This window comes from Haliotis rubra, unplaced genomic scaffold, assembly GCF_003918875.1.
Source record: "Haliotis rubra isolate DU_JTF1 unplaced genomic scaffold, ASM391887v1 Scf20, whole genome shotgun sequence".
NCBI lineage: Eukaryota > Metazoa > Mollusca > Gastropoda > Lepetellida > Haliotidae > Haliotis > Haliotis rubra.
The window spans coordinates 3,024,684-3,041,313 of NW_025766003.1; the positions used below are offsets into that span (position 1 = coordinate 3,024,684).

A 16,630-nucleotide genomic window follows, 5' to 3' on the forward strand; every position below is an offset into this window, starting at 1 on the left:
TCAGTGAGTATACAAGATAGTACCAGTATTAATGGGCGATGTGCTTAAAGTGTGTGAGTACGTCAAATAGCACCATTTGTATTTAGTAAACAGCCAAATAAAAGTAAGTACGTATTCTAGCACCATTTGTGTTTAGTCACCTGGTAAAAGGGAGTGAGTACGTCAAATGTGCATTTGGTAAAAAGCCAAATGTAAGTTAGTACATGTACATATTCGTGCACCATTGGGTTTTTTTATCACCAGCTAAAAGTGAGTGAGTACGTCAAATAAGACTATTTGTATTTGGAACAAAGTCAAATGTGAGTAAATACTTATTCGTGCATTGCTATTTGGTCACCAGCTAAAAGTGAGTGAGTACGTCAGATAGAACCACTTGTATTTGAATGTCATCGGTTCACAATTGCGCAGATCGATGCTCATGCTGTTGATCACTGGATTGTCTGGTCCAGACTCGATTATTTACAGACCGACGCCTTATAGCTGGAATATTGTTGAGTGCGGCGTAAAACTAAACTCACTCAGAAAGCCAACTAATTGTAGGTTTGTTATGACAACACTGATTCAGTCTCTGGCATTGTGTACATGCCTTGCCTTATCACGTTTCTATCAAATTAGATGTAAACAACTGCTGATACTTTAAATCGATCTTCGCGGATTTTGGGCCAGAGCATACAGAGGATTATGAAACCCATCAAGGCTTCCCTCTCTAAATGACCGATTCTCAGTATCAGCATTCAAAGTCAGCTTTCATGGATCATTATTCTGTTTCACCTGGCTAACTCGCCTAGTATCTAAACGTTGAATGTATCCCGTGCTTTGTGTGGAGACTCAGGATGATAGAGGTCACCGAAACCTAGTCGAAATGCCAAATCAGTATTACACAAGCTAATTTTAAATATTCTTCCAAGCCGCGTTATTGATATTAAAACAAACAAGCACCTGTTCGATCGAATGTATAAAACTGGAAATGGCGCCAGAAATGTAAAGGTCAAAAGCACTGAATGCCTGTATACCCCTGTAAAGTGTGTTAACTATATTCGGTTAACAGTTACTGTTTATTTTAAGGGACTCTTTATCTAGGATGTGAGTGAGTGAGAAAGTTTAGTTTTACGCCGCTTTTAGCAATATTCCAGCAATATCACGGCGGGAGACAGAACGGTAAATAAGAACGAGGTTATGGTAGTGGAAATGGGCTTCACACATTGCAGCCATCTGGGGAATTGAACCCGGAACTTGACGAGTGACGAGTGGATGCTTTAACCATTTGGCTACCCACCGCCTCTGATTCTGTTCGAAGATTAAATAGTTGAACGAGGTATCAGATAAGTCTGTTATGAAATTAATAACCAACAAGTTTCAATTGACGCCGAGGCCTCTTTCCTTCACATAGACGTGAATCGAGATCTCCCTCTTTCTTACCAAAGAGAATATTAATAAAGTTTCCTTCACATACTACTTTTCTGACACACATGGACCGAGATCTCTGTCTCATAGCAAAGACATTGATCTGTCTGCCAGGTGTAAACTTAAGTCAAAGAATAAAGTATTAATTGAAATAATTCAAACAAACATATAAGAAAATGGCAAGGTTGCTATGTCTTCTGAGTTTCCAAAACGAATGTAAAGCCAAATACGTGTCTCTTAAAAGAAGGAAAACTGAAACAGAATTCAAGAAAAGGATACAAATCTAACCTAATAGAAAACGAATACCTGAAAAGAGAGAGCAACCAACACCAGTTTCAATGATAGAAATGGCACATAGAAAGCATAAGTACATCAGCCCAGTGAATCTGTCCTCCTATGACAACATCATACGAATGTTTTTAAAAACAGCATATCATTTAACTATGAATCCTAACATTCCAAACTGTGAGCTGGCAATGTCATTTACAGTGTTCAGCGTCCAGACATTAACAATTAACTCTTGCTTATTCGAGACGAGAGTATATCTCAACATCACGTCAACATACTGTGTTCAAACCTAACTAGTTCGTATGACTGTTTGTTTTCCTTGACTGGGGACACAGGACATCGTCCTTGGTTGGTTTGTTGTTTAACGCTGCACACGGCAATACTCCAGCTATATGGCGGTGGTCCGTCTATAATCGGGTCTTCACCAGACAATCCAGTGATCAACAACATTAGCATCGTTCTACGCAATTGGGATACGATGGAATGTCCCAACCAAGTCATCGAGTCTGACCACCTGAGCACGTTATTCGATTTTTACGACAAGCATGGTTTACTGAAGACCAATTCTAACACAGATCTTCACAGGTCGGCTCTTACGACAAGCATGGGCTGCTGAGGGCCCATCCTTACCCTTCCATTGTTTGATCGGTGAGTTGGGGTGGATGAGTTGACAGTATTATACCCATGACACGGCTACACGTCTACAACAGAGGGAGAAGCTACACGACCTCCGTGGCAATGTGATGCAGTAAGCCCAATAGTTGATACAAATGGGTGTTACGGCAATGCAGCATTGCATCCTATACTGTCTGCATGTGGAACACTTCTTCGAACATACAAACTTTTGATCATAGTGCAAATGATCGTCTCTGTTAGTATTTATTAGCTAGTAACTTATGCTACTACCCAGACAAAGCATGGTCCCCAGCGAGCCACCCTTGTTGGTGGTAATCACAGCAAGGTAATGAATAGGATTTTAACCCTGCACATATGGTTGTGAAGTGAGAAATTCAAACGCTTCCATTGTGTCAGTGCGAAGGTATTGGAGAGATGGAAAATTGCTGGTGTCAACGGATGAAGCTTTCCCTAGCTCAACTTCATCATGATCAAATATTCCATGAAGAGTCATATGATCAAGTATTGGTCGCACAAATGTGATGGAGCATCAAACACGAAGCTAGGGAGCTATGATGGTACAGACAACTCAACGTTAACGTCATATTACCTAAAACGTGCAATTTGCAATATATGTCACTACTGTTCTGGTAAGTATTGTCCCTCATAACCGGAATAGTTTGTCTTCATTTTGTAAGTATTAGAACACATTACGTCTGTGCAATATTACCGGTACAGTATCTCGCGATACGATTATCGCGATTTGGTTCAGATTCTGAAATATATTGAGTCATCCAGAGTTAGCTCCCTTTGAATTATGTGCCCTTGATTGCCATAGCAGCAAAATGTGTTCTTAAAGTGCCAAATATACTAAGTCACTTATATTTCTGTTGGTTTCAAGTGGAAGTATCTTTATAAAGTGGCTCCAAACGTGCCAAATATTCTACCAAATGCTGTAAGTTTTGTGGGCTTGAATGGTGTCATATGTGACATTTGGGAGGAATCATGTGGCCTCAAATGGACCATTTTTTCATTTGGACTTATTAGTAGAAACCCTGGCTCTTGCTGACCGATTCACAATTCACATTATTTTGTTATTTTTGAATGTTTCATAATGGAACATATGTTATCAATTTATCATAAAGGCATAAGTCTTAAAAAAAATGTAGGACTGTATGATGACATTCTTGTCAAGGATCTTAGTTACTGGAGGTCACATGAGATTTTAAGTTCAGGTAGTTCACCTAAATCATGTTTTTGTTTCATTTTGCGATAGTTTATGTTGACACATGTTTACACTGGAGTTGAATCACAGACATACAGTAACAATAATTACATACTGCATTGAAGTGCATTCTGTTGAAGCAAACAACACTGACCATGAAAATATGTTATACTTTTACCTTCATCATTATGTTCACAGTTTTTGTTGTTGCAATACTTCAATTATTAAACATTCCACATTCAGGCTCTGTATCATTTTATTGATTTGTAAACCATTAGCATACAGCCATACACAATGGAGACCGGGCGCCTGAAACTATGGTGTAACAGTAACCAAGAAGATGATGTCGCACACAGAGAGCTATTGCGAATTTATTATGTACACACCAGGGCAGAAACCTTCCAGTCAATATGTCACAATATATAGTGCAATATCTCTAAACGTATTGCAGTATATGGCAATATGAGATTCAGGGTAATATCCAGCCCTAGAGCACATGGAACTATCCTTGTCAACTATTAACCGTAATATTTCGTGATTGCTTTTCAAGCGGATTGGATTACGTATGTTATGTTGTTCAGCAAGAAATGTACCCTCGTTGCACGTTATTCAACCTGACACGACTCAGCAGAAGCAGAGGCACTTCCGTGTTAAGTGAGAAGTAGTGCGGGAAACACGTGTGAAGTGGTCATAGAATCTCCGCCCACTGATGATTATTCATGACTATTCTACACTTAAGACCATTCTACATTTAAGGTCGCAACATACGTACCACTCTGCTGATCAATACGTACACACAGCTGGCGCTCTCTGAGGACGCTGCACGCACTAAACGTCATGGCACGACTGTTAATGGCTGTTTTTGTTGCTCTTGTCTGTGGGGTACTGCTATGTTCATATTGGTTCTGGATACAAGGTACGTGTCCTTGGTGTTTGTACATTTTTTGGCAGATATGATGTTGAGGATACATTCTTGTCAAGTAGACACAATCCGGTCAGAGCAAAGTACGTTGATTCCTATTTTAGTAGTTTACGGAGACAGTAAGTAGTTTCTATTTGACTTTGTGTTTGAATACATATCTCGCATACTGACACACATGGATCGAAACACGCATTTGCGAAATCAATGCTTTAGAACAAGGTTTTATGATGACCTTGATTATTCTCTCATCCATCCGTTGATCGCTATTTACAAAAACGTATGCTTTTATGCTTGATGTGAGTGTGTCTGTGTCTGTGTGCGTGGCTCTTTGTGTTTATAAGGCAATATGCAAATGTCAGCAGTTATTGGGATAAATATTCATCTGTGATGTAATAACTTATGTGAATGTGTCCTAAATCAATACAACATGTTGCATGTGCATACGCTCAATAAAACCACTATAAACAGGTCACCAGAATCACAAGACTTTCATAGGATAACAGGAAGTTTATTCGTGGTAGTCCATAGTGTAAGTAATAGATTCTTAATATTTAAACAAATCTACGAGGTTTATAAACTTGACAGCATGCGACTTTACAAAATAAGTTAAATTCCGTTTGATAGAGTGAGTTTAGTTGACGCCGCTTTTAGAAATATTCCAGCAAAACCACTGCGGGGGACACCAGAAATGGACTTCACACATTGTACTCATGTGGGGAATCGAACCCGGGTCTTCAGTGTGACGAGCGAACGCTTTAACCACTAGGCTACCTCACCGCCCCAAATTCCGTTTGAGGTACCATGGCTGTCTCCAGAATGTCAATAATAATAATAATAATAATAGTAATAATAAGGAGAATAAAATCTCGGAGCGCGTCAGTGCTAAATCATCGTAATAATGTTCGTCCTTTCGTATTCCTTTGATGTTGTTGATTGAAACTCCATCCCACTGCCTTCGCCCTTTCCCCGATCGCATATATAATCAATTAATTATAGGAGGTCATGGTTTGGTTAGTTGGAGCCACACATATATCTGTCTGATGATTCTCTTGTAAAGTTTCATGCTGAAAACAAGACATTCCACGGTCTTCTCAAAACGGACCAAGCATAATAAACCATATTCTTAATGTAAATGTTGATTTTGTTGATGGGTCTGTACTGCTGGTCGGGAGAGTGGATTAGGAAATGAAGGTAATGAAACTGTGTAACACCTTGTCATTGGCACAAACACAGTATTGTAAGCAGCATGATGGCTAATTCGTTCGTTTCGTTACCGTTTTCTCCATGTGTTTGACTCAAAGAATCTATAGTAGGTGGAGAGTGAGTGAGTGAGTAAATATGGTTTAACGCCGCTTTTAGCAATATTCCAGCAATATCACGGCGGACGCCAGAAATGGGCTTCATACATTATGCCCATATGGGGAATCGAATCAGGGTCTTCGGCGTGACGACCCGTCGCTTTAACCACTAGGCTACCCCTGCGTGACTATATAGTATGTGGAAGGCGTCATGGCAAAATAGATAATTATACAATTCTTTGAAATAGGTCCGCATACAGCCCCAGACGTTTCCAAGCCAGTGAGCCTAACGTTGTTGTCTTTGTTTTATAAAACCAATCCCCCAAATATATATCACTGAATGCCCTGTCCTCTTTGACACTAATGTGTTGGGACAATATTTAAATATGCATATCTTGCTTTCAAAATGTCACTCGTGCATCCCACGTACCAAGATGTCCGACTCCCCATTGTTCATGATGTCTCAGGTTTGGTACATCTCAGTAGCTTGACTGGCATTGGGAGAGAACCAGAGTTGCTGCCATGAACACGGTCCTTCTGACACTGGGTAATGCAGAAAGCTTCAATGTCAGGGCTTCATGGGAGCCGTCCAACTCCCTATCTGGGCTACATGTTATTCAGACAAGGGCCCTGAACTCTTGATGATCTTAACCAACTATTTGATTGTCGGTATATATTTATATGAGTTGTTATTCATTCAAGTCAAAGGGGGGCGGTGGGTAGCCTAGTGGTTAAAGCGTTCGCTCGTCACGCCGAAGACCCGGGTTCGATTCCCCACATTGGTACAATGTGTGAAGCCCATTTCTGGTGTCCCCCGCCGTGATATTGCTGGAATATTGCTAAAAGCGGCGTAAAACCATACTCACTCACTCAAGTCAAAGGCAACAGGTCCATACGACCTTCATTAACAGCACACATACATATTTTGTTTTCATCAATATAAACTGATCCGCAAAAGAAATGTCGCACGGATAGGGGTTTCTTAAAGCACACTTTTTAATTCACTCTAATTAACAATCAAAACGGAGGACTGAGTTCAAACTTGACAATTATGGTAAACACATTTTCGGGAATCACATCTAGAGTTCACACAAACAAAATCACCAAAAAATGGTACCATTAAGATACCCCAAAGTCAGTATCGTTTGTGGCCTTTATGGGGATCGATGAAATCGGTGCCTCGTCTGTACATGGAATGAATTAGCCGGTCGATGAAGGCCATAGGCACTTGGGTCCATACTCTGCGAAATGCCTGATCGAGTCCAGTCGCAGTTGTCGGCCTTGGTTGGAGGTCATTCAGTCTTCTTTGAATCTCGTTCCAAAGGTCTTCTACTGGACTTAATTTCGGACGGAGTGCAGGCTATTGGTGGGTTTGGATGCCATGTTGTCATAGGAATTCCAATGTTGCTCTGACAGTGAGCACTGGAACACCACGGTGTCAACTAACTGTTTCAGACCGGTTGCACCCCACCCTATGATGATTGGACCACCCCACTAGTCTCTTTCAACAATAAAATCATTGGAAAACAGTTCCCCACGCCTTCACCCCTTCTCCTCTCTCTCTCTCTCTCTCTCTCTCTCTCTCTCTCTCTCTCTCTCTCTCTCTCTCTCTCTCTCTCCCTCCCCTCTCTCTTTCTCTCTCTCTCTGTCTGTCTGTCTGTCTGTCTGTCTGTCTGTCTCTCTCTCCTCCCTCTCTCTCTCTCTTTCTCTCTCTCTCTCTGCCATGGACTGTCGAAACTTTCATGAGATATCGACTTTCATGAGATAACAGCACAGTTTCTCCATTGTCGATAACGTTGGTAAGATGTTGGTAATCTCTCTCTCTCTCTCTCTCTGCCATGGACTGTCGAAACTTTCATGAGATTTCGACTTTCATGAGATAACAGCACAGTTTCTCCATTGTCGATAACGTTGGTAAGATGTTGGTAATAACTGTCCATTTGGATTAAAAAACATGTTAAGAAAACGGTTAAATCATAACAAAAAATACCACCTTGCAAGAAATCTTTTTTGCATTTGGTTTTGAAAAGCGACGTTTCTTTTGTGGTTCAGTATATAAATGATAAATAAATTTCACAAGGTAGTACTATAGCCATACACAATACATGATAATAATATAATTGATGAACGATGGGTATAGTTTAAATGGTAAAAATACATACTTACTTAAATTTAACAATGTTTTAGAACATGTGGAATTGATAAGATTTTCACAAATGCTGCAACAGGATGTTCATGGTATGCAGTGTGAATATATCCTTCTCGTAGATTTAAAAAGGCTCTGCATACAAGTAAGAAATGGAATTCATTCTCTACTACATCTAGCGGCTGTACATAATCTGCTTTCTTCATCTATTCCGATTCTTCGTCCAATTTCAATCCTTAAGCTGTGGCATCCGCATCTAAATCTTGATAAAGCTTGACGGTATATTCTTAAGTTGATATGACTTTATATTGTTCGACATTCAAAACTGTTTGTAGGTAGAATATGAAGATATTTTAGAGTTGTTTTAATGTCTGCTTGACATTGTTTATTACCTACGTCGACTCGTCGTTATTGCTGATAGGAAGAGTGTTCTATTGCCGAAGTCTTGCATCATCCATGCGTATCCAAATCCATTTTGAAATAACATCGGTATAAATTTAAATTTATTTATGTAATGTAGACAAGTTTAAGAATGTTACATCAGATATGACTATGTTAGAATCTTTAGCACTGTATATTCTTGAGTGCACACAAATCAAACAGCTGAATGTTAACAGCTAAGGGAGACAACTGACAATTTTATGACTGCTTCATATACTTTTGGTGATGGGAAACTTAATCATTATAATTGTTAATGATATATACATTGTGACTCGAATTTGAATGTATCTGCAGTTGAAGAAGAAGTGCACTTAACCACTTTATGTCATTTGTATAACAAGTTGAGAAACAAGTCGTACCAAATATTTGTACAAGTAATGCATGTAACGTAGACAAACTTAAGAAAGTTATGACAGATAATACTATGTCAGAACCTCAGCACTTTATTACTTCATGTCATTTGTATAACAAGTTGAGAAACAAGTTTTTACCAAATATTTATTATTAGTTATGACAGATAACACTATGTCAGAATCTTTAGCAGTGTATATTCTAAAGTACACACAAATCGGACAGCTTTATGTTGACAGCTAAGGGTGACAACAGACAATTTCATCAAAGCTCAATTAATTGTAGTGATGGGAAACTGAACCATTATAAATGTACTCTGTACTCTGTACTCTGTACTCTGTACTCTGCGCTGGAAGCCTTTGAATGAAGAATCTTGAAATCTTGAGTCTTGAATATCTGTTTAACTTTTCAAGCCCATGATGTACGGTTTACATTTACCAATCCACATAACATTATATAGGTGTCGGGCGGTGGGGTAGCCTAATGGTTAAATCGTTCGCTGTCACGCTATCGTTACATACTCATAAAAACACAGACACGTCATTGATCTCTCTTCAGCAACGTGGATGTTTCCAAAACGACTCCATGTACGTCGGAAATTAATTTGAATGTGGTAAACAATAAAATGCTATAAAATAGATTACACAATTAGTGAAACAAAGTTTTCTTTTTTAATTCTAATTTCTCCTGCCCCCTCTCTTGCTGTCTGGGGTGGTGGGGTAGCCTAGTGATAAAAGCGTTCACTCGTCACGCCGAAGACCCGGGTTCGATTCCCCACATAGGTACAATGTGTAAAGCCCATTTCTGGTGTCCCCCGCCGTGATATTGCTGGAATATTGCTAAAAGCGGCGTTAAACCACTACTCGATCATTCACCCACTCACTCATATAGGTCTGTTTTCCACATTCATGAGAAATATCTGCCAAAAACAGAGTCGATTTTACAACTGCGACAATATCATGAGCAGATTATGTCGATGCCGATTATGTTTGCAGCTACATTGATCGGCAGTCCACCACACATATAATGTAGTTTGTAAATCATCTGACACACTTTCTCGGCTTGCTGAACTAAAGTTGTTGTTGCTCGAGCCCATACTGTTTTGGGTGTAAAGATCAGTCCGAGATATTTATAGTATGGCACAACCTTAATGTGCGATCCTTTATAAAACCATCTTTCGTAGTTGCGCAGGTATCCTCCGTTTCGAAAAACTACAATCTGCGATTTATTTATGTTGGGAGAAAGTCCCCATTTGCCGCAAAAGATACTAAGAACATCATTATGTTTTTGTAGTCTCTCTACTGTATCTGTTGAGTTAGCCACGTCATCCGCATATATGAGAGAACACACATTTGGAACATCTTCGGGAATATGAATACCTTTACAATCTGATGTTGTCATTTCTGTTATGAATTCCTTGATGTATAATGTAAAAAGTAGCGGGCTTAACATACATCCGTGTCTTGCTCCTTGCTGTGTTCGGTTGTAATACTCTGTAAAATCTTGTTGTTTAACGCCGCACTCAGCAATGTGTCAGCTTTATGGCGGCGGTCTGTAGATAAACGAGTATGGGCGAGACAATCCAGTGATCAACAGCATGGGCATCGATCTACGCAATTTAGATACGATGACATGTGTAAACCAAGTCAGCGAGCCTGACCACCCGATCCCGTTAGTTTCCTCTTACGAAAAGCATGGGCTGCTAATTCTAACCCAGATCTTCACGGGTATAAACTGAGAACTCAGATGGTTCTGCCATCACATGAAACATTTACATATCATATTATATTTATTTGTCATCTGAAAAACAGCATGATGCACATATTTCCTGTCGTACCTCAATGACGTAAGCATAGTTTTACCCTTTGCTCCATATTTTCACAAATGCATTCATACTGTGGGTCATCAATCTAACTAATATGTTTATGTCATAATGCCGTCTTCAGATCAAACATCCCCCTATGCATGCATTTTTTAAATTGTTTATCGGCAATTTAAGTTTGAAACTATTTCTCATTGCAAACGAAATGTGAGACAGGCGATTTCACAAAACTATTGTATTTTCAGTCCAGCCAAAACAACAATTGGCTCTGGTGGTACCGTCGCCGGGTAACGTTGAGGTGGGTGGTGTTACTGCATTTTGTGCTTGATTTGATCGACTCGTTTTTGTCGGCCGCTACAACAATCAGTTGGTGTGTGGGCTAATTTTAAAAGTGGTCACCATTTTGATATTGTTTGTTTGTTGCTTTATGCAGCACTCAGCAATATTCCAGCTATAATATAGTTCAGTGAGCCTGATCCATCCGATCCCATTAGTCGCCTCTCACGACAAGCATGGGTTGCTGAAGACCAATTCCCACTCGGATCTTCACAGGTCTCATAATCTGCACAAAACGCAATTGTTAGTGTCATTGTCATTACTCTAGCTACACGACAGAATAATAATGAGTAAGAATAGTTTGATAATTGTTCTTTTTATACATTTTGTTTAACGCCGCCATGACCAATGCTACAGCTATATGACTGCTCTTTGTGTTTATAACATGGATAACGTTGTATTATTACATATCTTGTGTTGTATTGGTGTTCTTGCAGAAGATGAAGAGTCTCGGTTCACCTCTATACCAAAGTCAGGAGATGAAGAGTCACCTTGAAAGTAGATTCTTTAAAAGACGGAAATTACTTGAGAAATCTTGTCAAAAATACTATCGGTATTTTCATTGGTCCAGATTTAGCAAACAACCAACCGGTTCAAAGACCAACGTCCATAAACGAGTTTCATTATGCACCACACCGAAAGTTGCATCCATGTTTTGGATGCGAATGCTTGCCACATATAACGGAATTCCTGACATTAGTTTGAACAAGACTGTGTTTGTGAAATCCACCCTTTTACCACAGAAATTGTATAGATCGACTATAAAATATACACTTGTTAGAAACCCTTATACACGGTTGTTGTCTGGATATGTGGATAAAATATTTTCTGTCAATCCGTATTATTGGAAACGGACAGGATATCGTTCCTTGCAGGTAATTCGCTACAAGAACAGAACTCTACCGGTGAATACTACTTGTGGCACTGACATTACATTTGCAGAATTTGTGGACTATATTCTTTATCAAAACGATCGACATATACTAAATGATAAGCATTTTGTTCCAATACACAAACAATGTGCATTCTGTGACTCTGGATATGACTACATTGGCAAAATGGAAACTTTCGTTGACGATATGGTTTATGTAGCTGATGCTTTAGGTATGATGGAACACAATTCTACAAGAGAGGTTATAATAAAAGAGGGCTTTCACGGTGCGGACGGAATATTCTACAGAAATACACGCAACTTATTCGAAATCAGGCGGAAAGGCATGGAAGAATGTGGAGTGACCATGCCCCAAGGTCTCCGTGCCACATGGAAGAGATGGCAAATACGTGGAATGATTTCAATGGAGATTCCTTTTCCAACAGAGGCGAAACGGAATGACATAACATACACACAATTCTATGAATTAGCCCTAAAAGCTCATTCTAGGTCTGATCCTAACATGTTATCAAAAGGAAAACAATTGGCTCTTAGGGAGGCTTATGGGACCCTTACTTATAAAGCTAAGGTCAAGTTAAGGACATTCTTTGACCCTGAATTTGAAATGTTTGACTATGATTCCACACCAGAATTTGTTTTTGGTGAGTATGAAAAGCCAAAATTTAGTTTCTTTGATAATAAGTTTGGCTGGTTATAAAGCACACTTTTGAAAGAATACAAATTGTTCTTTACATAGTCGAATATGAGATATCACCATTTCATACATACATTTGATGTGGCATTGTTCAGAAGGATTAAAAGAGACGTCAGATATACATTTAACATTAGACATGCCCAACAATTCAAATTTAGTATTTGTTTGTTCGACCCATACATTGGACATGACTTGAAAGTAGATTTCACAATCATAAAAAAATCATTTAAAAACAGGCAGTCCCATTCAATGTGCAAAATAAATCCTCAAAAGGCATGTAGTCTTATCATCATTATTACTTTCATGGAGTGTCCCTTATGATATCATTAACTTCGGCTTATGGTAATATGCCTCAGGCTAACATAGTGAGGAACGTCATGACACTACCTTTCACATGATCCGACATATAACATTCGTCGAAAACATATGTCCGATATAATGAAATAGAAGAGGAATGTTGAATCATTACACAACATAATCTAATTATTATACAAATACTTGACATTTGTCATGCGACTGTAAGCGCAACATTTCAGCAATGTCAAAAATGCCTGTCATTGTACAAATTAATGTAACTATTATGAAAACACTTCATGCGATTGTCAGCCCAATGCCAAAAATGCCAAAAAGGGGCTTCATACTTTGTGTCTCGAGTCGGACCGTCAACTGACAAACAAACGCTTCAAGCACGCAGTTAGTCTGTTCGTTCGTTCGTACGTTCCTTCCTTCCTTCCTTCCTTCCTTCCTTCTATTCATATTTTGGTTACTGTTTAACACTTAACACGGGTATTTCTCCTGCAGCTCTCTGGAGAAGACGATCCACGCTTCCTACAACTAGACGCTGTTTGCCATCATGAACAGAAGATATTCTCACCGTTATGAGGAGTGTCTGACATAAAACATTGCAATGTTAAAACTATTAAACGTAGAATGGCAGGGCACAGTATAGAAATGAGGATACATAACACGTGTTAAAGTAGTCTACATGACTTCCTGGGAGACATGCCAGGTACATGAGAATGTGAAGGCAAAGATCAAATTAAGAAGAATTAAATCGGAATTCATGTATATCATATATGCACGTCACATCACATTGAATGCAATAACAACAGAAGCATTGGCGTATGTCCGGAATGAAATAATGACCTATTTTCAAAACTATCTATATATTGCCAAACCATTACTGACTTGGTTGACACGTCACCGTATCCCAATTGCATAGATTGATGCTCATGATGTTGATCACTGGAATGTCTGTTCCAGACTTGATAATTTACAGGCCGCTGCCACTTAGCCGGTATATTGCTGGGTGCGGCGTAAAACAACACACCAAAGCCAAACCAACGCCAGAGTCTCATGCACAAATATATTTACAGGCAACCACAAACATTTTATAAGGTGCGATAAGGATTCGTTTGGACACAATGAATCTGCATTTAAGAATAATTGAAACCGCATTGAATGATTCACCGAATGCCTGTTTTGAACATGACAGATCAAATAAAAGTGGAAGTAAGACGTAAAGGATAGAATATGTCAATGACGCTTTTTTCCAAGTGTTCCGGACACATTTATTTGAACAAAAGCAAGTCTAAAGCTTTGTCGTAGGGAATCTTGGTGAAATGATGTCAAGATTCTACTCACGCGGCATAGCGGTATCCACGGTAATGACGTTAATGACGTTAACCAAGAGACCCAGAGTAGCTGACATGGGTTCAATTAACCACGATTCCTCTACCCTGTGGGAATGGGAAGGTCTGATTCAGTCATATAATTGTATGCCAATTTTACCAGCAAGTATCTCTATCTGTAAACCTCTGGGAATTATATACCATCTTTCACAATGTCAGTAACTGCGCCCGTTAATTACAACTTTACATTAACCCCAATCATTACCCCTATGTTATTTATTGCACAATGTTTTGCGCGATATTCGTAAATGTCTTGACTTGTCCAGGAAACAGTGATGTGGGTAGATGACAAACCTATTAGAACTGACAAAGTAAGGCAGGACCACAGTATGAAATTAGGGATTAAATTATATATACTTACAGACATATAGATACTGTGATTTTCATGTAAAGATTGTCACCTTCTATACCTAACAGTAAAAATGGGAGCGGTCGAATTATAATGTATGCCATTTTTCTCAATATATAATTGTGATAATTCTGTATGGCGTTCACTGTGGAATGGAAGTTATACGTAATTAATTGAACAGATGACTTACGTCAATAGGCTACTTCGTCCTTGTATGACACCCCCAAGGGTATATAAAAGAGCCTCTGACTACAAATCATTGCGTTTGATATGTAAATCAACAGCGACATTGAATTCGACATCTCCTGCTTTCGGTTTCGGAAGTGGCATTACAACGTTCCGCCCCTAAGTGGCAGATTCGCTCTCTTGCGGCCTTTGGAAAGTCGCTACCATATTATCAGAATTCCCGTTCCAGACGGTCTGATATAGAATAGTGCAATTTGCAATTTGAACATTGATAATTTTCACGTTTTGATGTTTAGCTGGAGAAAAGGACAACTCTTATGTTGAATATTACTAGAATATTACGAATTTGTACAAGGTGTTTCACGTAAGAAGTGGTCTTCAGCACCCCATGCTTGTCGTGAGAGGCACCCAACGGGATCTGGTGGCATGGCTCGCTGACTTGGGTGACACATATCATTGTATCCTAATTGAGTCGACCGATGCTCATGCTGTAGATCGCTGGATTGTCTGCTCCAGACTATATTATCTACTGATCACTGTCATATTGCTGAGTGCGGTGTTTAACAAACAAACGATCACGCAGAGTAAAAGATCAGAAAGAGACAACAAGAGGAAAACAGTCTTTATCGTATTATTCTTAAAGGAGGACCTGAAGGATGAACAACTTCTTTATTACAGTGATAGCGACGTTCTGGTGATGGTTCTAAAACCATGATCAAGCAAGTGATGAACAAAATGTAGATTACGGGGCATACATAAGCATAAAAATACACATAGGCATATATACACATAACAATCTGCACAAAGGGAGCTATATTGCTGGATCCAGCAAATGTACCACCAAATCCCTGTCTCAAAGATTACCAACAACCCTTCATGCTATGAAGGAAGGACTTTCTCCATATCCACAGAAAGTATCTGAGACAAGTCGAATTAATACATGTGGATTCTCATAAACTTAAAGGATTTGCTTACATTTTTACAACCTCAGAAACGGCCGAAATCCGTTCTGTCAAAACATTTGATTGTTTTACCACTATTCCACATGACAAACTGAAGGAAAAACTGCATTCCTTGATTCGTCGGGCATTTATAAATGAAAGAGACGAAAATATATAGCTACATATCTATCTTCAGAGGATCAGGTCAATTTGTCAATAATGTAAGCAAATGTCATTGGAAGATTACCGAGAAAACAATATGTGAAATGCTGGACCTTCTCACTGATAACATCTTTGTAAAATTTGGGGGTAAAACATTTCGACAAGAAGTAAGCACCCCAATGGACACCAATTGTGTTCCCCGCCTTGATTCTTTATGTATTTAAATCAGAATTTCTGCTTGGCAAAATCAAAACAAGGTTATTTGCCCAAGAAGTTTAATTAACTTAAGCTTCAGGTGTATCGATGATCTAATGTCGTTCAATAACCATCAAATAGCCAGTTCCCTACCATCGATTTACCCACCTGAATTTGAAATGAAGAAGACATCAACTGTTTCATATTTAGATCGTTGCATAAAGATTTAGAGTGACAAAAATCTCTCAACAAGGCTGTATGGCAAAAGGGATGATTTCAACTTTCCTTTTATGTCGAGCAATATTCCAACATCTCCAGCCTTTAGTGTTTCACAAATTATGAGGTACAATCGAGCATGGTCTGTTTACCAAGATTTCAAAGAGCGTCATACCACTCTTGCTGAGAAGTTGTTCGATCAAGGTTACAATTGTGGCGGCCGGGACTCAAACTTCATAATAAACCTTGTCAGTCTGGTGTTTTCAGGAAGAGTCAAACACTTCTTTTACAATGAATAAATAGCTTTTGTGGCGGCCGGGACTCATTCATAAACCTTGTCAGGTTTAAATGTACTTCAGCACAATGCTCTTTCTAATAAGTAGATCCCTCTCAAGCTTAAGGTTTATGTGCATGGACCAGTGTTAGGGCAATATAAGTATGACCTTTGACTTTACT

At 39.1% G+C, this 16,630-nt stretch overlaps 1 protein-coding gene across 1 annotated transcript; it reads left to right on the forward strand.

Annotated features, from left to right (window-relative positions):
* Window positions 1-4,331: 4,331 nt before the first annotated feature.
* Window positions 4,332-13,682, forward strand: LOC124275537. The gene is made up of 4 exons (XM_046711114.1): window positions 4,332-4,448; window positions 10,758-10,810; window positions 11,286-12,711; window positions 13,236-13,682. Exons 1-3 carry the CDS (start codon window positions 4,370-4,372, stop codon window positions 12,435-12,437), a joined length of 1,284 nt encoding a protein of 427 aa, XP_046567070.1. The 5' UTR covers window positions 4,332-4,369; the 3' UTR covers window positions 12,438-12,711; window positions 13,236-13,682.
* Window positions 13,683-16,630: the final 2,948 nt, after the last annotated feature.

Excerpts from the sequence above, each read along its gene's own strand:
- LOC124275537 (XM_046711114.1), top strand. The coding sequence starts at position 4,370 with ATGGCACGACTGTTAATGGCTGTTTTTGTTGCTCTTGTCTGTGGGGTA. Across the intron at positions 4,449-10,757 it reads ATATTGGTTCTGGATACAAG|TCCAGCCAAAACAACAATTG; the intron begins GTACGTGTCCTT and ends TTGTATTTTCAG. Across the intron at positions 10,811-11,285 it reads CGTCGCCGGGTAACGTTGAG|AAGATGAAGAGTCTCGGTTC; the intron begins GTGGGTGGTGTT and ends GTGTTCTTGCAG.